General features: G+C 39.9%; 1 protein-coding gene across 1 annotated transcript; it reads left to right on the top strand.

The window, feature by feature from the left end:
- The first annotated feature begins 3,811 nt into the window (after positions 1 to 3,811).
- On the top strand, positions 3,812 to 18,330 carry LOC118241854. The gene is made up of 4 exons (XM_035529165.1): positions 3,812 to 3,866; positions 10,099 to 10,416; positions 11,865 to 12,182; positions 17,636 to 18,330. Exons 1-4 carry the CDS (start codon positions 3,812 to 3,814, stop codon positions 17,638 to 17,640), a joined length of 696 nt encoding a protein of 231 aa, XP_035385058.1. The 3' UTR covers positions 17,641 to 18,330.
- Positions 18,331 to 26,156: the final 7,826 nt, after the last annotated feature.

The following is a 26,156-nucleotide window of genomic DNA, read 5'->3' as shown; positions in this document are numbered from 1 at the left end:
CTTGTCTTGGGATCGTGTGTTCTTTAATGATGGCAGAACCCACTGGAATATTACTTTAGAATCAAGTATAGTCTACAAGATGAATGACATGGGAAAATTGGAAAGTTGTCAGGGTTAAACCAAAGTATCTACTCATTGCATTTGTGTATCTCATATGTAGAAGTGTCTAATCCTGGTACGACGTGTCACTGCTGACTAAACACATTTGATAACAGCTTTAGGAATTGAGCAGGAAAAATATGGAATATTTTCAATAATTAGTTAGAATTCTTTATCCGACCACTCACATGATGAGGGAGGCGCTCTTAAATCAGCCTCCCAGTCAAAGAGACTCAACTCCTGATCCCCGTCATCCGAGTCATCTTAGAAAAGAAAACTGATCCAATTATTCTAGTATAAATGTGATTAATAAACATGCTTTTAAAAATATACTTACGTGGAGATGGTGGCCTACAGGTTAGTGTGGTTGAACAGCGTGAATAGGCCTAGAATTATTTAGATGTATGTTATAAGCCACAGTGACCTCTGTATACGTTGCTGTACACATTGCCGGTTGTACAAGGTGAAATATTTGTGAGCTCCGCCAGAGGGCTCGATGAATAGTAGATGAAAGTAGCGACGTGCAGTAGGAGGACTTTCATTTGTGGCCACGCCTGCACACACCTGTACTTCGTTTTGTCTGTATGTATTTAAACTCACGTCAGGGTGTGCAGTGTCGTTGGTCATTGTAGATGTAATGTCTAAATGTAACGTGTTTGTTAGATGTATCCTTGTGTATTGTGTTCGTTTAACGTCAATGGGTTCTTGTTCATGTTTATCGTTTGTAATACGTGAGTGCCACTGTCGTTTATGTTATTAAATGTTTGTCCCTGTCGAGGAAATCTGTGCATCCTGCCTTGCGCCCTGCGGCACTCGGGCCGACACACGTTACACTTAACTTTATTATATATCTCTAGGATTAGGTAAAACCATGCATATTAAAAGTGATATGTTTTAAACCATTTTATTCTTAGATTTAGTGCTTAGATTTTTACCAAGGCCCAATCTCCTCTCATTCCCCCCCCCCCCCCCCCCTACCCCTTGTTTTAAGGTGTTATCTTGCCCCTTGGGATTGAGTTACAAAGGCTAGTGGTTGAAATCTTCCCCCTTGCTTCTGCATCCATTTTATCAATTATTCAGAAGGGATTCTGAGAAATTTCTCCTAACACTCAATTTGGAGTGTGACTCTGAAAACCCTCTGTAAGGCCATTAAGCCCTAAAACCTCACCCTAGCCCTCTATCAGACACCCAACCCCTCTTCATGAACACTGCATATGGAGGGCCAGGGCTAAGTGGTAGGGTCAAGGGGTGAAATGTAATTGGGCCCAAGTGAAGGTGTATGAGGCACAGGAACATGATAAATAATGATGTTTCTGGGGGCCACAATGACTGGATTTAGAACCTCTGTCCTAGCTGAGCTATTTTTAAAAAGAAAAACACGTGGTCTGAGCGAGTTATTAGTTGTGGTTTTGGTTCTTGTGGTTTTTTGGTTCTTGTAGTTTTAACCAGCAGTTTTTAGTATTAAGTGTAAGCAGATTTTGTCCACCAGTAGACTGGCTGTGTTACATGGCTGCTTTAACGGCAAGTTGTCAACAAGGAGGCTTTTTCAGCCTTCAGGTGGTTTCTCAATCCTCCTCTTTCTTCCCCCACAGACACCCCCACACTGAAACCACAACATGCATGTCTGGTTAACAGACACCAGGGGCCCTGTGGGCTCTGTGAAACTACACAATGAAAAAACAGACCTCAGGTGTTCTCAGGACTCACAAGACACTAAATTACTGTAGTGACATCCTTGTGGACTTCAGTGAAGTACTGCTGAGAGAGTTCTGGACTGATCTCTGGAGTCAGTGTGTGTCCACAGTGGTAGTGAAGTTCTGGGTGTAGAGTTGTCAGTGTGTGCTGGGGTTTCCATAGTGACAATGCTGCTGAGTTTGTGTCTTCTCTTCACTAAAGGTGAGTGTGAAATTCTCTTTTAATGCTGAATTGCATTAAATTGTACATTTATAGAACAAGGAACAGGTGCTACGGGGTAACCGCAATGCGTGGAGTTAACATGGAGTGACACACACTGGTGTGGGCAATCTGAAAGACTTTTATTCTCTCCTGGACCACTTCAAGCCAGATCACACGGCTACCATCAATCTACTTATACTATTTTCATTAATAAGCCTCTGAAGTACTTTGGGTGTCATAGTGAAATGAACTGACCAAACAGCAGTGAGGGAGGTTATGTGGGGTCTCACCCCCTGAGCTTCTACAACGTGTCTCTATGACAAAGGATGGAGCCACTTAACTAAGAATGAGACCGTCCTCACTGACAATGTGAGAATATCTGATAGATCACTGAATGATAAGGAAGAAAGAGGACGTACCACATGACAAGTTACAAAACCTACTCGCATCTCTATATTTGGTGTGTGTGTGTGTTGTGGTTAGTTTGTCAGAGTTTCATCTGAATACACTTCCTCTCCACTATAAGTGTTCTTGTGAAATCATTTAATAGACTATATTGAAGTGTGTGTACGGTGTGTATCAGCAGTCCTGCTGTAGCTGTGTGCAGTGTGTGTAATTCAGTAAGAATGCAGGTGTGTGTTTATCTGCTCCTTGTGCTCCACGCTGCTGATGGTGAGTGTTACCTTTTCTCTACAGGTGTTGTCATCCTCATACACTCATTTACACAAAGGTATTTATATCTGGGAGCAGCAGAGAGCAGCAGCTCACCACTTACCCCAGATTCTGTCTATCTACCAAAAAATGTTTGAAGTCCAAATTTTGCCTCTTTAGTTTAGAACAAAAGCTGTTAAATGCTAACGTTGCTAGCAAACACTGGAAGTGAACAGCAGCTCAAATATAGCCTTCGTAAATACATGCCCACAAACTTCTCTCAAGTCGGTCAAACCGCATCCAAGTGTTAATAAATGTCTCCCAGACTAGTCGGTGTGTCGTATAACTCACTGTGAACTAGACAAGTGAAGAAACACGTCACCGGTAAGTGACCTGGATGAGGTTTGAGGACATGTAGCTCGATATCTGACTTATTTACAAATCCTATTAGCTATCGTTGCTGTTGGCTTCCAGTGTTTGTTAGCAATGTTAGCAGCTTTTTGTTCTAAAGGAGCGAAATATGGACTCCAAACATGTCTTGTCCACCCGGGTTAAGGGAAAATAAAGTAAATTTGATTCTTCGTCGACCTGACCCGTTAAGTGGCACTGAAGTCTGCGCTGTGGTTCGGTCCGGTAGAGAAGAACCGGTGCTAATTACTTGCTAATTGCTAATTAGTTACTTAAGACCAGCATAAGGTAGGAATTGTAGGGACATTAGTAGGACTGACAAAATTGAGAAACAAGAAGAGTACTAGAGAGTTGTGACCCTTACAAGGATAATTTTGCTCTATAAATCTGTACATTTATAAAAATAACTTTTTTATTATGGTGTGGTATGTGAAATGTGCTCACTTGTTTATTTCTCTTTGTGTTATTTTTTCCTCACTTGTTCATTCTGTGTACAATGCAGCTCTTGTCCACTACCCACTTCTGTATCCAGCTGCCTGTGACAGAGGTCACACCTCATTGTGGTTGATTGTATATGTGGTACAGTCCTTTACATGTGGTGTATGGTGTATGTGTTTGGTGCTTCTGTGTGTTTTCCTGAGTGTGGGTGGGTTTGGGGGAGAGACTACAGAGGATTCTGATCTCATGAATTTTGACATGCCCATCATATCCCTTATTGAGCTAGCAGTCAAACAAGACAGTACTACTCTATATTACCATGGAGACCAGAGGAAGGGCAGAGCTCACTACCTGCGGGTTCAAGAGCTGGACTGGTACTGAATAAATCCAATTCAATCAGGAGGTCTCAGCTATCAGGACTTCCCAGAGGGTTTCATCCAGACAGCTGGATTTATATGGTTTACCCCCATGTTGCTCAGGGACACTGACTATAGTACTTCCTGACACTTCATACAGTGTAGTAACTCAGATTAGGCTGGACCCCAACTCAGCTTTCCTGAAACACAGCACATGCTTAACCATATGGTCAACCAAAGTGGCCCAAAGCTCATCTGTGATGGTTGCTCTTCCTCGTTCTCATCTTCTCTTTCAAATATTGGCCTCCATTGATATCCAACCAAGACATCGAGCCTGTGGCCTCTTTATAGTGCTCAGGCTCTACAAATAGTATAGTGCTCCATGTACAAATTAGTCATAATTGTCTTCACCTATGAGTACTGGGTTTGGTTAATTGATCAATGGATGTATCATTTGCATTTGAGGGTTTTCTATAAGAAACACACATATTTCTGTTGAATGATGTGTCCAATATAGAGAATTGTGTTTAGTGTATTGAAAAAATGTTTTAGAAATACAAAATGAGTGTAAATCAGGGAAGGTGCTTTTGGTTTAGTATAACAGGTCAGGAGATGGGCTACATGAGTTAGTGGTTTCAATTATTGTGTCACATGTCCCCGTTTTTGTGTCTTGCAAAAAGCTGTAATATCACAATGACAGTACAGTTTCCCAGCAAGCACCTCTTCCTCCTAGCAAACTTGTAGCACTGTTTAACAATTTACCAATACATAACTAAATAACTAACACTCTCTCTCACGCACATACACATGCACACACATGCTCACACACATACAAAAACATGCACAGCTGCTGCAGGATGGCCAGACCCACATCTGAAGGACTTGGAGAAAGACAATTTTACACACACAGTAAATGTACATTCAAAGTGATACTTGTAGATGCAAAAACACCCCCCTCCCCGCCCTACCCTGCTCGCTCTCTCTCTCTCTCTCACACACACACACACACACACACACACACACACACACACACTCTCTCTCTCTATCTTCTTCTTGTTTGGTGTTTGGGCTTCAAGTTCTCCTATGTTGTTCCTCTTATCTTATAGAGGCTTAGAAAAATTTACAAATAAAAAATGAACAAATAAGAAAAAAATAAAACCATAAAGACAGTACAGTTTCCTAGCATGCACTTCTTCCTCCTTGGTGCAGTTTAGCAATACATAAATAACACACACACACACACACACACACACACACACACACAGACATGCATATGCGATTGCTTCCTTTTTGGGTCCGTGAGCTTAAAATTCTGCTGTGCTGTTCCTCTTAGTGTTGTGTGAACGACATGTTTACTTCTTTCACTCACCCATGAAGACTGTCAAACAGTCTCCAAATCCTCATCAGTGACAGAGATTCAGCTCTGAACTTCATGGTTTAATCAGTCAATCATTAACTGACTCTGGCAGCATAAATTCCAATGACTCCAGTTTACAGACTGTTTTCTTATTTATTCCTACGTTATTCTGATGTCACCATAGTCATGGCTACCAGTTTACAGATGTGAGAATTCCCAGCATGCACCGCTTCCTCCTCACATATGTATTGCTAATCTGGGTGCACTGGGTGCTATGTGTGAAATATGCTCACTTGTTTATTTCTGTGTTATTTATTCCTCATTTGTTCATCAATTGGTCAGGAGGCTTGGACAGCCCATGCTGCTGCACACACACACACACACACACACACACACACACACACACACACACACACACACACACACACACACACATACACACACACATACACACACACACACACACACTGTTTCTGTTAGTGGTATTTTTTCCTCACTTGTTCATTCTGTATATGATGCAGCTCATGTTCACTACCCACTTATGTATCCAGCTGTCTGTGACAGAGGTCACACCTCATTGTGATTGATTGTATATGTGGTACAGTCCTTTACATGTGGTGTATGATGTATTTGTTTGGTGCCTTTGTGTGTTTCACTAACTGGGGCGTGGGGGTGGGTTCCAGGGAGAGGCTACAGTGAGTTCTGATCTCATGAATTCTGACATACTCATCATATCCAAGACGATACTACTCTGTCTTACCATGGAGACCTGAGGAGGGGCAGAACTCACTACCTACAGGATAAAAAGTTGGACTAGTGTTGGATAAATACATTTGGCAAGACAAGTGAGGTATCCAGGTCCAGCTCTACGGTGGGTGTGAAGACCCACTGTGCAGAAAATGCAAAAATTAAAAAAAGCAAATTCATTAGAATGGAAACGCGTGTGCTACAGTTCCAAAATGCAGTGCAACTTCAGAAATGCTGCAAACTCAGTCACAACACAATGGAACTGTTTTCTGAAGTTGCCTCGCATTTCCAAAATATAGCACACATGTCATTTTGAATAAAGTGTTTTCTGAATTTGTATAGCGTTCAGGAATTTGCATCAAGTTTGTAAACTGTAGCACATGTGTTTACCTTCTGTGTTCTTGAAAAGAAACAGTAACTCAAATATAATGTGGAATACAAGTGTAGCAACAAGACTGAAGGGGAAGTAGGTGAGACACTGATTCAGAGATGGAACTGCACCTTAACAACCACAGCACCACAAAAGATACCAAATACAAACAGTGCAGACTGACTCTGCTTATTGGTTTTGCCAAAGTCATATCTGGGCCCATGTCCTTAAAGGGCCCCTACCATGGAAAACTGAATGTCACTCACTTTATTGAAATAAATAATTTTTAAGTAATATGTAAATATTGTTACATTTTCAAAACACACTGTTTACTCTCCCATTCCTTACAGTCTATATATGGAATATAATCTGTAAAAATAGCCTGTTTTGAAATCACTGTTTCTCTGATGTCATGAGAACCAGCTCATTTACTTATCTCTGCCTCTTTGGCCTACAGCAGTTTAACCCCTAACACCTACATTGCAGTTCTCAGACATATTTCAGCTCTTAGTGCTTTTTAAATGAAGCACAATACAGGGCAGCCAATCAGAACAGAGCTCATTTATCTTACATCTTAAAGGCACAGCAACAGAAACCGCCTGTTTATTTCCAAGGGATAAAGAGAGGATGGAAAATTGTTGTGTCAAAGTGAATGATGACTGTTTTTGGAAGATAAAGCCACAAAAACATTGTAAGAGGACACCAAAGCAAAGTATAAAATAAAGGAAAAATGTAGGATATGTGCCCTCTAAATAACTTTTGGTGTATTTGGTGAGGTGGGAAGGTGAGTAGCTACCTTCCCTTGGAGATGAAAGATGTTTGGTCTGTGGTATTGGTCTACAACTCTGAAAACATTTTACTAAAGTCCGTTATTATTTGGTCCTTTTAATGAAATCTACATCTCTAAGTACAAACCCCATCTCTAAGTAAAACTATATCATCTCTTGGAAACATTAAAATAAAAAATGGAAAAAAAAAAATTAGCAAAGCATTAGCCATTAGATTAGAACATATTATTCCATCACTGATACACCCTGATCAAACTGGTTTCATCAAAGGAGACACTCAGCCATTAACAGGGTAGACTACTTAACCTAATACTGTGACGGTGGCAGTTCAGAGGAAGCGCTAGGCAAGGTTGTACCAAAGTGCTCTTTATTTTCCATTGTCAATGTTTGACGATACCACTACTAACGACAAACACTACTCTGTTCCAGTAGTCCTTGTAGCGATGTACACGTTGGGAGTGAGCAGTCCGACGGGCCACTAATGTGCTGCACTCTCTCATGACCTGTGAGTTTAAATAGAGAGAACGAACAAGGAACAGGTGAAGGTGATTAGTAGGCAGGAGACTGGGAATGAGGCAGGTGTTTAGTGTGATCCCTAGCAGGAGTGGGCGTGTCCCTCCCTCTGGCTGTCCAGCCAGCCGTGACAAATACGTCACACCTCACACCACATATTAGAAACTGCTATGCAGAGAAGGCCTTCAATAAAGAAAACTGGAAGTTTTTCTCCTCACATTGCATAAAATCTTTAAAACCACACCTAAGGCCACAGTCAGTACTAATGTAATACCATCACAAAATGTGCATAGAGGTACTAGGCAAGGAAGCCCACTCTCTCTATTGCTGTTCTCAGTTCTTATATTTATACATTTATTTATTGCTATTTATGCTTTTTAGGGGGTTTGTCTTTTTGCAGTTTTTATTTTATTTTGTTGTTGTTACAGCGCAGTGCACACTAGCCTACAGCCTCAATTAGTTACTTTATAGATATCCACCATCATCAAACAGTTGTTAAACAGCTTTTGACAGCTTTAACAACAAAAAGAACAAAGTAACAGAAAAGGTGAGAAAATGTTTCTACTTCCTGTGATAACTGTTGGGTTGTGATGACATTGTACTGTCTACATCCAAAGCGGTCTTTACTTTGGTGACTCCTTTAGTGGTTCTGTGTCAGTGGGTGGATTTCACAACTTCTGTTAAGTAATTTTTTCTTAATAGTATGAAAACTACAACATGATCATAGACTGCTGCATTCCACCTGTACTTTATGAATAATATGAATGTTATCAGACAATGCTCATGTTTACCTGATTAAATGATCAATGTTTATTTTGATCAGCATGTAGTCTAGAGCTCTTCCTGTCTGATCTGTCTAATATTTGCTAAGCTACACATTCAGTTTGGCCCTCTGATCACTAAGTGCAGGAATGAAATGATGTGACCAAACAGTGCTGAGGGGGATCACTGTGTAGCACTACTTCTTACTGCAGGATCACTTTACTGAGGATGGGGACTGAACACTGGGCAGCTCAGGAGGAAGTGATGACACTAGAAAGACACTGTTTCACTGTTAGATTTAGTCTGTATGTGAGAGAGAAAGAAGTGGAGGAATAATTTATTTTGCACTTGAACACACTTCCCCTCTACTGTGGATATTAGTGGGTGGAGAATTTCAGTGGAGTTCTACTGAGAGAGCTGTAGAGTTCCAGGTCATAGTTGTGTGGTGATTCCCACAGGCAGACTGTAGTCTGGGGTGGTTTTCAGTGTTCAGTACACTGTAGTTTTGTAGAGTGTATAAGATGTGTAGCAGCGTTACTGCTGTAGCTGTGTGTAGTGTGTTGTGGAATGCAGGTGTGTTTTCATCTGCAGATGTGTTTTTACTTCCTTTTTGGAAATGATGTGCAGACGAAGTCCTGTGAAGCGTTTGAGGTTCTTCCTTATTGTACTGCTAAAGGACTTGAAGCTTTGGAGCATTGAAAGCTGGTGACAAAACAGCGACACCTGGTGGTTCTTAGAAATTATAGCAGCCATAGATTCAAAGCTGCACAATACAACACTCCACCGCCTTCATATTTCATTAAAAAAATGATGATCAGTAATGATGTTTAGTAATTCAATTCTGCAATAATTTGTTTAAAATCATTGTTTCCCTTTTTATGTGAAAACGTAGTACAAAACTATACCGTCAGAAAACAGGGTGACGTTATGAAACATTTCCTATCCCTTTTGGCTTCTATAATTTGCACATTTCCAATTTTTTAGTAAAAAGATAAAGCTTCCAAGTTATAGGACAGTGCCAAACTTATGAAACAGTCTCAACCTCATCCTGTGATCTGTGATGTTTGAAGCTTCAAACAAGATTAGTCACATGTTATTAGTAACTTTAGTGGTAATGTTAGTGGTTATAGTAACTTTAGTTGTTATAGTAACTTTAGTGGTAATAACTTTAGAGGGAGGGGAGAGGGATAGAAGGAAGGAGGGAGGGAGGCATTGAGATTGAGTGAGCAAGGGAGTGAGAGAGGGAATGAGGGAGAGAGGGAGAGAGTGAGTGGGTGAGGAATGGAGGGAGCAGGGAGAGATGCAACGAGGGAGAGGGAGGGAGGGATGGATGGAGGGAGGCCGAGAGAGGGAGGGGAGGGAGAGAGACAATCTATAATCAGTATAATCAGACATTTACATCTTCTAACTTGATGGTCATGCATCCATCATACCAACATCTATTGGGAAATCTCTTAGTGATTTCCAGTACCATCATCAGTTGGCTGGTACCATCAGTACCATCAGGTGACTGGACCTGGAGCAATTAAGTATGTCATATATAATAGTTAAGTATGTCATATATAATAATAATGGAGTATGTGATATATAATAATAATTAATTATGTCATATTTAATAATAATTAATTATGTCATATGTAATAATAACCATTTTACATGTACATGTGCAGCCATGTTTAATAGTGAAGGCCTTTATCCCGTGTGTTTCTGCAGGCTGCAGTTTGGCAGAGAATCAGAAGACAGACTACATCACTGCATACACAGGAGACTCAGTACTGCTGCCCTGCTCCTGTACTGACCCACACGCCAAACCTGAGAGTTTCACCTGGCAGAAATACAACACAAGAAGACAAACATGGGATGTGATCACCAGTGAGAGTGCACAGTACAGAAACAGAGTTCAGATGGGTACTGCTCACTCTCCAGGAAAGCTCTCTCTACTCATATCACACCTGACTGAAGAGGATGAGGGAGTCTACATCTGTTATCTTACAAACCAGCAATATAAATACATCAGACTCACCATTAAAGGTAAAACATTGTTTTTGATCCAAATCCAACTGCAAATGATAAATCCAGCTTTAAGGTTTTCTTTGGTATCCAAACTAGCAAAGTCTTGGTTGTCTGAGTTACTTGTAGACTTTCTGCTGTTATATTTGTTGTTGTGCTGTCATCTGTGCACATTACCAGTAACATTTAGTTCAGTGATGGTCAAATACTCCTTTAATTGTAACAAATATCTTGGGCAGTTCAAGTAAGAATTTCTCAGGTTTTTAACACACATGCCTTTTTGTTTTGGTTTTTCTGTTCCGACCCCTCGTTTGGTTTTCCTGTCACTGTTTTCATCTTTGTCTAGTTTGCATTCGTTAATCTTTGTATAAATATCCCTTGTTTTAGCGTCTTAGTTGTGGGTCTTTGAATGTGTGCGGTCTCGTCCTCCCGTTAGTTTATTGTTGTTTGGTCACGTTATTAGCCTGCTTGTTATTCTAGTGTTTACTGTTTAACTTCCTTTTTGGAAATGATGTGCAGACGAAGTCCTGTGAAGCGTTTGAGGTTCTTCCTTATTGTACTGCTAAAGGACTCGAAGCTTTGGAGCATTGAAAGCTGGTGACAAAACAGCGACACCTGGTGGTTCTTAGAAATTATAGCAGCCATAGATTCAAAGCTGCACAATACAACACTCCACCGCCTTCATATTTCATTAAAAAAATGATGATCAGTAATGATGTTTAGTAATCAAATTCTGCAATAATTTGTTTAAAATCATTGTTTCCCTTTTTATGTGAAAACGTAGTACAAAACTATACTGGGAGACAACAGGGTGATGTTATGAAACATTTCCTCTCCCTTTTGGCTTCTATAATTTGCACATTTCCATTTTTTTAGTAAAAAGATAAAGCTTCCAAGTTATAGGACAGTGCCAAACTTATGAAACAGTCTTACCCTCATCCTGTGATCTGTGATGTTTGAAGCTTCAAACATGATTAGTCACATGTTATTAGTAACTTTAGTGGTAATAGTAACTTTAGTGGTAATAACTTTAGTGGGAGGGGAGAGGGAGAGGAGGAAGGAGGGAGGGAGCGAGAGGGAGGGAGGGATGGATGGAGGGAGGCCGAGAGAGGGAGGGGAGGGAGAGAGACAATCTATAATCAGTATAATCAGACATTTACATCTTCTAACTTGATGGTCATGCATCCATCATACCAACATCTATTGGGAAATCTCTTAGTGATTTCCAGTACCATCATCAGTTGGCTGGTACCATCAGTACCATCAGGTGACTGGACCTGGAGCAATTAAGTATGTCATATATAATAATAATGGAGTATGTGTGATATAATAATAATTAATTATGTCATATTTAATAACAATTAATTATGTAATAATAACCATTTTAATAATTGTAATAATAACCATTTTACATGTACATGTGAAGCCATGTTTAATAGTGAAGGCCTTTATCTCGTGTGTTTCTGCAGGCTGCAGTTTGGCAGAGAATCAGAAGACAGACTACATCACTGCATACGCAGGAGACTCAGTACTGCTACCCTGCTCCTGTACTGACCCACACGCCAAACCTGAGAGTTTCACCTGGCAGAAATACAACACAAGAAGACAAACATGGGATGTGATCACCAGTGAGAGTGCACAGTACAGAAACAGAGTTCAGATGGGTACTGCTCACTCTCCAGGAAATCTCTCTCTACTCATGTCACACCTGACTGAAGAGGATAAGGGAGCCTACAGCTGTTATCTTACAAAGAAGAAATATAAATACATCAGACTCACCATTAAAGGTAAAACATTGTTTTTGATCCAAATCCAACTGCAAATGATAAATCCAGCTTTAAGGTTTTCTTTGGTATCCACACTAGCAAAGTCTTGGTTGTCTGAGTTACTTGTAGACTTTCTGCTGTCATATTTGTTGTTGTGCTGTCATCTGTGCACATTACCAGTAACGTTTAGTTCAGTGATGGTCAAATACTCCTTTAATTGTAACAAATATCTTGGGCAGTTCAAGTAAGAATTTCTCAGGTTTTTAACACACTTGCTTTTTTGTTTTGGTTTTTCTGTTCCGACCCCTCGTTTGGTTTTTCTGTCACTGTTTTCATCTTTGTCTAGTTTGCATTTGTTAATCTTTGTATAAATATCCCTTGTTTTAGCGTCTTGGCTGTGGGTCTTTGAATGTGCGCTCTCTCGTCCTCCCGTGAGTTTATTGCTGTTTGGTAACATTATTAGCCTGCTCGTTATTCTAGTGTTTACTGTTTAACTTCCTTCTTGGTAATGATGTGCAGACGAAGTCCTGTGAAGCGTTTGAGGTTCTTCCTTATTGTACTGCTAAAGGATTCGAAGCTTTGGCGCATTGGAAGCTGGTGAAAAAACATCGACACCTGGCGGTTTTCAGAAATTATAGCAGCTATAGATTCAAAACTGTGCAGCATTATAAACAATTACAACACTCCGCCGCCTTCATATGTCATTAAAAAAAATGGATGATCAGTCATGATGTTTAGTAATTAAATTCTGAAATAATTTGTTTAAAATCATTGTTTCCCTTTTATGTAAAAACAACAGGTTGGCGTTATGAAACGTTTAATCTCACTTTTGACTTCTATAATTAGCACATTTCCATTTTTTTTTTTAGTAAAAAGAAAAAGCTTCCAAGTTATAGGACAGTGGCAAACTTATGAAACAGTCTCACCCTCATCCTGTGCTTCAGTGACGTCTGAAGCTTCGACCATCATTAGTCACGTGTTGTTAGTAACTTTAGTGGTAATATTAATGGTAATATTAACTTTAGTAGCAATAGTAACTGATACAAGCTTCGGTAGACTGTTTGATACGAGCTTTGATGCCTTAGTATTAAATGATACATCATAATTTTATTGTTTCTGCACAGTTCCTGTATCATTTTTCTCTCTTTTTGGTGTTCCATTTAGTCAGTGTTTATTTTTCATCATTTTTTGTTTTCATCATTATTTTTGCCGTTGTGTCCACCTGTTTTGCAAATGAAGAACTTTCGTTTACACATGTGCATCAAGTCCTGTCTGCCTCTGCGTTACATAATCGTTCTGAAAACTGCACAGTGTGCAGATCATTAATGTTGGTGGACCAGCTGGATCAAAATCACTAATGTGTTCTTATTTTAGATTTTTGATTTAAAACATCTAAAATAAGAAGCAAGGCTTTGCTATGACAAGTTGCAAATGAGCATAAACAAACAGTCATAAAAGTTGATTTAGTCAATGTTGATGTCAGCTTGACATTACAAGTGACATATTTGGAGCTTCTGTTACTGTAATTATTTACCCCTGTCCCACTTACCTACAACCAATGGCAGAGGTGCAGGCAAAGGTTTAATGCACATAAAACTTTTAAGAAATGATCTGATTCCAAAGTATGCTTGTAATTACAATTTAGCATGTGTTATGCAAAATCTAGCATGTGTTATGAGAAAATGTGTGATTAGGTTCAAGCTAGGTTCCAGCTATTTTTTATAAACTGCTGACACCAGTTTCCTGTAAATGTAAGACATTAACATAAAATTGTGAATATTTGTCTAATTAATTTCATCCAAATAATTCAATATTTTATTAATTTTGCGATCCGTATCTCTTACCTGTATGTATTATGCAGTTTGTGTGTGCAGGCACATTCGGAGCTGTTAGGTGTGTTATGTAGCTTTAATAACAACATCTCTGCAAGAGACCAGAGATGACCACAGGATCTGGTTTACACAAGAACAAAAAATTTATAGATGAGAGTTTGGCCTACAAGTAGGAATATGTTCTGACTTTCTTGGTTAAATGACATAGTCATGACAACTTACTTTGTAGCTCAGTGTATTTCAGTGTATAGCCAGCTACCTGTCTGAGGGCATTATAGAATTTATAATTCTAATGAAGCATTTATATACAAAGTCTTGTAATTTTGCTTTCTTTCCAATTTTCTTTTTTTCTTAATCTTGTAGCTGGTTTGATTGAGCCTTTAAATTCGTAAAGAAATGTATGGAATGTCTATGAAGGTAATGAATTCGCTTCTGGTAGCGAGTAATTTCGCTTCACGCCCGATGATCTATAATGGAGGCCTATATATCTATATTAAAGATCAATGTTCGTGCTGAGTTCATCTAGCTGAAACCTGCTAATTAATGCAGTTTGGAAGTGAGAGCTAATATAAAACCAGAGGATGGTGCTGCACTTGCTTCTTTCTGAGAGAAAAAAACAGCTGCAATCACTTTACTAGTTATTTTTTTCTCATCCGTTAACACAAAGTCACAAAAACCAGATTAACAAGTCAGATAGTGTTAGCTGATTTCTGTAGTACTACATTACCTCCAAAATTAAACAATATCAAGACCGCCCATAAACACCTGATTTTGCTCCACTCAGGCGAAAAAGGAGTGATGTGGCAGTTAGATGTGACAGACGCTTAAGTCTTCAAAACGATGGGAACAGGAATCTAATTAGAACGGGAATCTAACTGGATCATCTCTATAAATTTCCATTTCTGTTAGAATGGTTCCTACTCAGACCTTTGCCTGTATAGACAACACCAAACCCCTCACTAAACACAGACATACTCAATGAGATGAGGTGGAAAACTGAACAAAGACAAGCACTGCAAGAATGTGATCAGTCGCATGTGTTGTATGTGGCACTTGCCTTGATATAAAGAATTCTAGTGCTTCCACACTGACGATCTATCATGGAGTTATACATATATTGTCTGATCTTTCTTTGACTGGTAGAATGGTGTGGCATTAGAGATCAATCAACATTTTATTAGTAATAAAATAAAACACCTTATTTATAGACCAGGCCAGAACACTTTCAATACAGTGTCAGGACAATCATTGTCAAAGCGTTCATTTATAACAGTCATATGGGAGTATGACTATTTATTCTCTCTGGTTGCATTCAGTCCCCACCAAGTATTATCGCTGGTCTATCAGCATGTACTGAGCAATTCCCTGGTGTGTGTATATCTGGCTATTACTCTCGCCTGTTTCACTTCATAATTGTTGCTTATTCCGCTACAAATAAAACTCGGCTGTCTGCAAGCGTCTGGCCTGTTCTAAGACGTCACCCCTCACTTGGTCAGCAACAACTAATTGTAACGCAGGAGGGGTGGAGAGCGAACACTCGTGCAAAGTGACGACGCCATAACGAACCAAAATGATTGAATAGAATAAATAAATAATAAGTTTAATAATCGACAAAGACTAACAACACATTATAGAATGAAGAACAAACAGGCTAACAAAAGAATAATATGATAACAGGGTGAGGGCGAGAAATGAGCAACAAGTGAATAAAACATTAAGGGAAGACTAACGGAGAACAACAATAATGAAACATAACAGTGAGCATAAAGACAGACAAACGGGAACAACACAGAACTGGGCTACCTAAGATAAGCAAACAATATTGACGATGAAGATACAGAACTAAACAAGGAAAGCAACATGCAGCAGATCAGACTAAACACGGAGAACAAATGAGATCGAATGCAATGATAGCGACCAAACGAGAACTGACCAGAAACCATGAAAGCCACTCTAAGACAAAGACAATGACCGACAAACAAAATACGTAGGGACGGGGTTTTATAACACTACAATCAGGGACAAACCAGGAACAGCTAGCATGAAAGGGGAGGAGACAGGGAACCATGGAGACGAATGAAAACCCAGAAGAATGGGAATGCTCAGGTTTGTGGATGTGACAGTAACCCCCCCCCCCCCCCCAAACCAAGAGTTGGAACAGCAGGACAAGGGACACTAACAGGAACAGAACAGGCCAGATAAGGAGCAGGGACAGGAACCAGACAAGACAAAGGAACAGGAGACTCAAAAGCTGACACAGAATCCAGGGTACCAGGAGCAAGTAAAGAAGCCAAGATGGGTCCAGGAGCAGGTACGAGACCAGGGGTTATGTCACCGACAGGCACGGGGGCAGGGACCGACTGAGGGACTGAAACACAATGGGAAAAGGAGTGGGATCTGAAACATAAATACCTGAGCAGAGGGTTTTATACAGATAGTGTGTGGGGTTCCCTAGTTGTATGGGGTCCATGGTGAGTTTCTGATACAAAGTAGCTCCTGATACACTGATGAATGTTTTTTATGATGGCTGTTGTGATCTCCAGTTTGAAATCAGTGGAGATGGTGGTGTGTAGGAAGCTCAGACTCCACATCACTTACTGTACTGAGTTACAAAGGGAGATGGACAGTTGTCTTATTTCAGAAATGTATCATCCATCTCTACTGCCTTTTGCATGTTGACCTCCAAGTTGTTTTTAGTGCACCACAAAGCCAGACGAGCCACTTGACTCCACTAGCAGTCCCGTCAGTGTTGCTAACGAGTCCTGTTAGGGTTATTTGCTTGATGATAGCTGGAGATGCACTTGTTGGTGTAGCAGGAGAAGAGGAGGACTGAGAGTATCCAGCCTTGAGGAACCCCAGTGCTGATGGATAGGGGCTCTGACAGATAAGGTTCCAGGCACACAAGCTACTTTCTATCTGACAGGTAGTTGAAAAATACCCTGACAGACGCAGGGTTCCACTCTTAGTTGTGTTGAAAGCAGAGCTGAAGTCTACAAACATGACTCTGTCATAGGATCCTAGAAGGTCCAGATGAGTACAGACATAGTGTTGATTGTGACTGTGCATAGTGCAGATTGCTCTGTATGCAAAAAGTCCAAGGAGGTGGGAGTGATGAACTTGACATAACACAGAACCAGCTTCTCGAAGCATTTCATGACTACTGATGTTAAAGCTTCTGACCTGTAGGTATTAAGGCTGGTTATATCGTCCTTCTTTGGACCAGGATTATTTACCACTAAATTCTACCTGTGTTTCACTTCACCTGTGCCCTTATGGAGCACAGCTCTTATCACTGCATTCATATGAAAACGGGGTCTTCTGGACATGTACCAATGATTTCACACCACATATAGCATATTGTTGTTGCTCTTCGCATGATGGTCATAGGTGCATCTGAACTGTGTATTTGTATGCATGTATAGACTCCTGTATACAGTATTTTTGTGAAAGTGTGTGTTAGTGTTTACACAAGTTTGCTTATTTTCCATTTCTGTGTTTCTACATGAAGATTCGAGTGTCCTATACGCAACTGTAAATCCAAAAGCAAAATGCAAAACAACACAAGAACAGGTGTGTATCATACTGAATGTGTGTTTTGTAAACATGTGTTATGTAACAATTGTTAATGTGTTATTCCTACAGGATGATGTGACTTTCTCCACTGTAGTACACAGTCAGAAAACCAAACCAGCGTCCACTCCAATGGATAATGCAGATTCTACAGAAGATGCCAGCATCAAATTAACTTCAAATTAAGCACACATGCACACACACACACACACACACACACACACACACAAATGCAATCAAGCAAATAGGACAAAAAACAAACACACAAAAACATGTATGGTAGCAAGTAAATAGCAAGTATTTTATGTTTTATCACCATAAATGCCTCATTAGGGGTTAATCTGCTGAAAGGTGATTTGAATACAAGGTGTGAATTGTTAGCTTTTCTGCATGTAATTTATTTAGTAGTAGTAAAATTTTCATGGTTCGGCCCCTTCCTCCCAGACATCTCCTTGTTTGTGTGTGTGTGTGTGTGTATACCACGCCCAACCTGTGTTTCACACCTGCTCCTCATTTTGTGTCATTACTGTGTGTGTATATAAGTCTCCTATTTAGTAGTGGATGTTGTCGGTGATAGACTAATACAATGTGCTACGTTGTCTGTTGTCTGGTGTTAATAAACGTAACTTTTGTCAGCTCGTTCGTGCGTCCTGCCTAGCCTCCATCTTTACATAAATGTGCATATCATTTTATGTCAAGTGCTTTATTGTTGACTGTAGCCATTAATTCACTGTGAGAATGTATTTCTGTTTTAAAAATAAAGAGCAAAAGCCAGATGAGTGTGCTTTCTATTTTTACCTGCTTAAAATGACACATTACACCTTTATAGAGGTGAAGCACAAAATGAGTTTAGACTGTGTCCTGAGTTACCAGTCTATAGGTACATCTGCCCCATAGCTATGATTGTAGAATTGGTTTAGGCTATAAGACATGACACTGTTTCATGGGTTTCTAAATCTCTGAAAGTGTAGATGGGATATTTTTCATCAGGTTACCTAAATTATTACAAATGCCATTAGCATTAAAATGACAAATCCTTAATTCTGATGGTCCAAAGCTGTTCAACAAAACAATCAGCAAACATTCTCTTGGTTCCTCCAATATACAGATGAATACATCTCTTGCAAAAGATAAAATAGACCACTTCTGTAGTAATGCATAAGGAGGAAGAGGTGATAAAATGGATCCTTTTGTTCTAGTTATTTTATTGTCTTTGTTAATAAGGTTTTATGAAGCACATCTAGGGCAGGCTACAGCACCAGTTCTTCTTCCTATTATTCAACAGGTCATTTACCTCAGTCTTTAAGGGCACTAAGGGCATGCCTTTGATAATTATATCCGTTTACTGTTCGTTATTTTACTAACTGTAGTGTGTGTGTGTAAATATATATATATATATATATATATATATATATATATATATATATATATATATATATATATATTTACAGAGAAATTTCAGACAGCGACCCTTCATAAGCTGTGCAAGCAAAGTGCTTTAGTTGTATATTTTTCTATAGATATCCACTCGACATCTTCAAGTGCTTCAAGTTTCCAGAATAAATGTATATTAGAAGTATCTAGATAACACTTCTCCTTTGGTCAAACACACGGCAAGCAAGACAATTTAATTTGGTACAGCACCTTTCATACACAATAGCAATTCAAAGTGCTTTGCTCAAATATATAGTAGCAAGAAAGAAAAAAAAAACAGTAAAATAATATGAAAGATGCTAATAAAAAGGACACCGTGTACACAAGGTACAGGACAGCAACACTGTCAGTGAAATGATAGATAGATAGATAGATAGATAGATAGATAGATAGATAGATAGATAGATAGATAGATAGATAGATAGATAGATAGATAGATAGATAGATAGATAGATAGATAGACTTTGGCAATAGAATTTGGCAAGAGCTGATTACATGTGACTGTGATGCATCACTTTAAATAGTGTGTTAAGCTGTCCAATTTGAGTTAAGATTAAAAAATGCATGATGCAATCTGGTTTATGAGAATACATTAGAATTATTTGGTTCAGTTAACCAACTGCCATCAAATCTATTGGTAATCTTGCTGGTATTTAATTATGTTTATCAGGGATATTTTGTACATAGGCTTGTCCTAATTCTACAAATTGGAGTCAGTTTCCCAATAGAGTCATGCAATAAAATACATTATATATATATATATATATATATATATATATATAAAATGTATGTTACTGCATGACTCTATATATATGTGTGTGTGTGTGTGTGTGTGTGTGTGTGTGTGTTTCTTGAAGAGAAAGACATTAGTATATGCAGAGATTGTATAGCCTGCACTGTATAGATGAACAACTGTTCAACTAATTTTTATTGAGGTTCAGTTAAAGTTCAGTTACATTACATTGTAAAGCTATAAATGAAACACTGCAGTTCCTGATGAGTTTTAATAAAACTATAAATGAGTACACTGCAAACTAACAGAAAATAAGACAAATTCAAAATAAATGTCAACAAGTAACACTTGGAATAAAAAAATAAAAATAAAAATGAATTAATTTGGCTTTTTATATATATATATATATATATATATATATATATATATATATATATATATATATACACACATATACAAAGCCTATAAAAAGCCAAATTTTCAGTTCAAATTCAATTACTTTTTAGGAATAAATCTTTAATTCTTAAAAAAATATTTATTTATTTATTTATTTATTTTTGTTCAAGAACACGCTCAAACTGGGTCAACTTTTTAAAAGAAAGTAAACAGCTTCATTATTATTAAATACAATAGAGCTTTCTTCTGCCCTTTCTAGATGCCATGGGACAAGACCATCACTAATGGCACTATCATAAGCCACAAGAGTCCTAGAGACCCTGCTCCCATTTGTAACGGTGAGCGGTAAGGAGGCGGACGCATGTGCGCAGAAGAGCGAGACTTATTCAGGCCAAATCCAGAATCAGAGTCGATATAACCCCTAGGGTCATATTACCAACACGGAGTGTACGGGGATACATGATTAACGAACAAAAACGCACGAAGGCAAACGGAAAGCAAGCTAAAACAAAAGACGCTAGGAAAACTCGGGGCTAAGAAACACGAAGGCATGGAGTACAAACTTAACACACACAATGATTCAAATGTAAATGCACGCACGGAGGCAATAAACAACCACAATGAACAGCCAAAAATAAATGCACAAGGCAGGGTTTAAATACAACCAATTAAACAAGGGACAGGTGTTAAAAATCAAACGAGGGGCGGAGAAAACGAAACTATGGAACTGAACTAAAAACACAAGACAGGGAAAACATGGAACACGGAAATTCGGAGGGACTAATTGTGACACTATTGCTCGGTTTAAAAAGTATAACTCGGACAATCTGGGAGAACGTGTATGTGTTTACATCATTTTTACTATAATTGTAATGATGTATATACACTGTACAGTTTATTTATTAAGCCTTCACATTTGACAGTTTTATTTATTTACCCTTTTAATAATTTTATTTATTTAGTTTTCCCTAACTTGTGTAGATGGCAGTCCAAAATCTCTTCAGTGTTCGCTGGTTGACCTAGTTGTCCGTGCATTTTGCGGGTATGCTGTTTCCAGTAGAATTGTGTGCGTACTCACGTACGGATGAGGACGCGCGCTCTCACGCTTGTGAGAATCCCTTGCAAAAAGATCTCGGTCTGGGTCCGCGCTCCGGCTGGACCCGCCGAGAACGTGACAAACAGTGAGCATGGCATTTTAATGGCTTACGTCCGTCTTTGGGGACCAAGGCGCGTTCTTGCAGACAAGACGTTCAGCGCGACGAACACACGGCCAGAAAGTTAACGGCGCTGACACCTGAACGCCATCAGTTATTTTTCACCGTGCGACCTGTTATCGGTCCAGCAAGTCCCGGTTTCGCGAAAGAAAGAAGTGAAATATGATGATGCCGATGCCTTCCACAGCCCACGAGCGCGTGCAGACGGAGCATCCCCCGCCCCCGTGTCCTGATTTTCGGAGCGGATCCGCGAGAGTCGGCGAGTCCGGTCAGCCGACTGAGGGAAATTTCGAGAGAGAGAGAAGATATTTTTTGACTTAATCATTATGTCTTAATCAGGTGCTTAGTTCCCCATAGAACAACAGTGTCATATAATTTGATCACAAAAGATAAACCGACATGAGCCACAGTGTAGTTGCTGAATTTGAAGTCAAACTTACGTGGGTTAAAGGGTATAAGTTTGAGTGAGCGGTGTGAAATGGTGTGTGTGTGTGTGTGGGGGGGGGGGGGGTATATCTCGTGTTGATTAAAAGCCCACAATATCGTTGGATAACCTGAATCTTCCGATTTTCTGGATAAAAGCCCACAATATCGTTGGATAACCTGAATCTTCCGATTTTCTGGATAAAAGCCCACATGATCGTTGGATAACCGGAATCTTCCGATTTTCTAATGGGCTTGAAAGTGTTCAGTGCATCTCCGTGTGCCGTTAACGAGGTCACAACAGCACGGATCTGTCTCTTTACCGCTAAACGCAAGAAGAAGCAAAAACGCGTTAGTCAGGTCTCTCCACTCCTGGTTAAATTGACCATGCATCAAGAGACATGTGTCGTCTGTTTATTACACACTATATGTCTGTTTGGTTTCACCTCATTACAAAAATCCATCACCGTCTGCTCTTTAAAAAAAGTGTCAAAAGATCTGCTGACGTTACGGTTAGGTTCAGGTGTAAGCACAGTGATATTTAGTTGTGTATGTGTGGACAGACAGAGAGAGTTGGAGGTCTCTAATTGAGAGTTGTGTACACACCCTGAACGAACAGTGGCAAATGGCATATGTGTGTGTTGGAGCGCATATCTAATTTTCTACCCGCTTCCTCGTTTCCGTCGGTTCATTAGACCCATCACGGCTGCCCGTGCTGGAGGCGAGGCTACCGGGGAACGCACGCGCCCACGGAACGTGAAGATTCCTCACACGCCGGCGCCTGAAAACGCCTCGCGACCTCTCACGCACGAACGGAACAGAACTCGCGGGACGTCGCTTTCATCGCTGTCTCTTTCTAAATATATTTTTAAAAGTTGCATAGCAGTGTTTAAAAATGCGACTTTCCCCTGACTCAGGAAGGCGTGGAATTCATTTCACTTCAAATTCTAGCTTTCATTACTTACCCCCCCCCCCCCCCCCTTGTAAAAACGCTCGCTGCTATGTGAAATGACATTTACCAATTTTAGACTTTTGCAGGCCACCCCCGCCAAAAAAAAGAAATAAAATTACGCATGACATCACATTATTGTATATATCTCAGAAAATATATATCTCAGCAGTCCTGGGAATTCATCCACAGTGGACACAAATAAGAAGCGGCGTGTCTGCTGCAGGCTAGCAGTTAGCCAGGCATCGCTCATCTGACAGAAACTGTGTACATAACCGTTTCCTTCCTGGCTAAAGGTTTACGGACAGAGTTGGATGGCCTCTCTGAATTATTGTGAGATTTTCATCGAAGGGTAGCCTTCGGAGACTTGTCAGTTAGGTACAATGCCACAGTGTCGGTCTCACTTGTAGTCACTGGGGCTATAGGCCCGCCCCTTAGTGAAAATCATCCATTTCATTGGTCATATTTCCTGTCATTTTGCAGACGGACTTCCACCACAGAACCTTTCAAAATATCACAAGAGTTCCTGCAGACGTGCTACTGGGCAGGTTTGATTAGTTCCTATGATTTGTTGTCATTCTACTGTAGTTCACTGAACACATTGTCTTGCAAGCAAAAAGCCCGAGAAATGTTACGGATTTAGTTTCATTTCAAAGAGTGATAGACCACCTACCTTTATTTAAAAAGCCTGCAGCCTGTAATCTTATGTTATTACCAAATAACAGTCCATATAGACTCTGGATGTGTGTGTTTGTGCGTGTGTGCGTGTGTGCGCGAAGTGCTACACACTGATTAAAGTGCGTTTGATGTGCTGATAGGAGGAACGTTTGTTCTGCCAGTTCTCCGTGGCAAGTGAACCCGGCGGCGTGTGGATAGGCGGGCACACCAGGGGCGGAGAGAGAGTGAGCCTGCCTGTCTGCATGCCGCCAGCATCTCTGGTCTGATCCTCAGACGAGCACGGCGCAGCAGCCGCGGTGGGGCATCCACGCGTTTCACGTGTCGACAGCGAGCAGTTGTGGACAGGTTGGTCGGTTTTTGTTTGCTAATGTTTCCGCTGACAGGGAGGGAGAGGTTTCGTGAAGACGTCAGGCATACATGGGTTGCCCCCCCCTCCTTCCGACCACTCCAAAGGTAACGATGAGAGTCGTCTTTGCCCGGCCAGAGGGGCAGGGGAGTTCAGGTTCAGAAGGATGTCCGCAGTTCTGCGTCGTCCAGTTGATTCCGCTAATTCATTCTACACGCGGCTTGAGATAATTAGCTAATCCATACGGCCGGAACAAAATCCAGGGAAGGACTGTTACCTTCTTGGCCGGAAGCTCTCATCTCCGCTCCCAGACAGATGTCGAAATCGCAGTGAAGCGTGAGCGCTAACTTCCCTTGGCGTTCCGCCTCGTGTCCCCGAGGCCTGGGAGTGCATTCTGGGAGACTGCATGGTGTAGAGTTTTCCCAGTGTTGACGGGCTCCACTTCACTGGATAATCAGCTGATGAGCCGCATCGAATGGATTAGGGCTGTGAGAACAGAACAGTGCTGTCACAGTGTGTGTATGTGTGTGTGTGTACCTTTGTATCTCCAGCACAAGACCCCCACGAGACCCAGCAGCAGGAGGAGGACAGCTCCCACAGCAGTAGTCATGAGAATATATAATAGATCACCAGCAGGGTTTTGGACATCTGAAGGCAAACGTTATACAAATGTTATGTGTATTTGTGTGCGTGTTAGTGTTTGTGTTTTTACACAGCATGTATTTTAATTGCTTTTTAAGATATTAGGAGACCATGTTGATATGCAGTAAATGCATGTTACCGTCAGTCAGAGTCTTTGCACTGTCAGTAGTGGAAGCGTCAGCTGGAGCCTTTGCACTTGTTTTACCATCAAATCTTGATGTAAATTCTGTAGTTGAGATTCCTGGAGAGGGAGATGTGTTTGTTAGCATAAGATGGTGTACTGCTTTAGTACTACTTGTGTTTGCAAGTTTGGCTACAGTACTGACCCATTATAAATGTGTATAGGAACATTCAGGGTGGTTTACATTCATGACACTAGTAGACATGTGACTGCACCTGAGTGGGGGCAGGTGAACAAGCTCATCAGCGCATGTTTAAAAGTTTATTTAAAAACTAATTTTTATAATGAAGTGTTGACTTTCCAAGTAATGGTGTTATATCATAGAGTTAGCACTAATGCAATGGAATTATCCCTCTTGAGCATTGTGATACGGCCACAAAACAAATCAAATTATGTCAAAATAAAATTCCCAATGAAGTATTAGAAGTATTTAAAATATATATTTTAAATTTGTTTTGTATGTTGACCAAAAAGCTGTCAATTTAGGTATATAGCCTGTAATTGGACTTCTGTGGTTGGGAAATACAGTTTTGCACTGTCACTTTATTGACAGTGTCATAGTCAGGACACTTGAAGAAAAATGTCATTTTCAGGTAAAACATCTAATACTGGGTGAGATGACTCAAAAACAGATCACTTCTGTCATTTTGGGTATAGCCTTTAGTCATACTAGTGTGACTGAGAAATAGTTTGATGCTGGTAATTTCTTAGGACACATGACTTTGGACTTATGAAAGTTAATAAAAAATACAATTTTGAGGTAAAACATATGTATTTGGACAATTGGGAGCACATCTAGTACAAGATGCTAAGTCAAAAACAGTGGATTTCTGTCATTTTGTGAAGTATTGTGAAGTAATACATTTTACATCAAATTTGTATCTTTCATAAATTTTGACATGTCCTGACTATGACAACATCAAAGTGCCAGTGCAAAATAGAATTTCCCCAACCACAGTAGTTTGAGGTTTCAGTTCACACAGTTCCTACTTACTGTTTGTAGATGGTCATAGTTAGGACGCATGACTCTTTAAGAAAAATGTCATTATGAGGTAAAATAGATAAAATAGTTATTTGGACAACTGAACACATCTAGTACTAAGCAATGAATCAAAAACAGGACATTTCTGTCACTTTGGGTGTATAAGATGTAGTGTGGCTGGGAAACAATTTTACACTGGCAGTTTATTGATACTGTCATAGTCCAACTATGCACTTTAGAAATAACATGAAAGACAAAATGAGGGTCAGTGACATTATGGATTGTTTCCAGAAGATTAAGTTATAATTTAAATCCCAGTCAAGTATTTTTAAAGTACAAGACCACTTTAACCACAAATACATCCCTATAAAAATGGATGAAATGTATATTTACCCTGGACTTGTTTTAGCTGTGCTTTTGCAAACAAACACCTAACAAGCCACATCAGTGAGAAAACACTACTCCAGTGATTTGTAGCATTCATCCTATCTCCAGTATAATAGCCTTTGATAGTCTAATAGTGCTCTATAGGTGTAACAGGTGCTACAGGTATAATGTAACACTAATTTGCTAAAGTTTATGAGATTATCAATGCACTAAGAATACAGATCTAAA

The sequence above is a fragment of the Electrophorus electricus genome, chromosome 8 (genome assembly GCF_013358815.1).
Source record: "Electrophorus electricus isolate fEleEle1 chromosome 8, fEleEle1.pri, whole genome shotgun sequence".
NCBI classification, from domain to species: Eukaryota; Metazoa; Chordata; class Actinopteri; order Gymnotiformes; family Gymnotidae; genus Electrophorus; species Electrophorus electricus.
This window is presented reverse-complemented; position numbering and strand designations above follow the sequence as displayed.

Bases quoted from the DNA above. Each gene is read 5' to 3' on its own strand.
- LOC118241854 (XM_035529165.1), top strand. From the start codon at position 3,812: ATGGAGACCAGAGGAAGGGCAGAGCTCACTACCTGCGGGTTCAAGAGC. The intron at 3,867-10,098 runs GTACTGAATAAA...GTGTTTCTGCAG, and splicing joins CGGGTTCAAGAGCTGGACTG to GCTGCAGTTTGGCAGAGAAT. The intron at 10,417-11,864 runs GTAAAACATTGT...GTGTTTCTGCAG, and splicing joins CATCAGACTCACCATTAAAG to GCTGCAGTTTGGCAGAGAAT.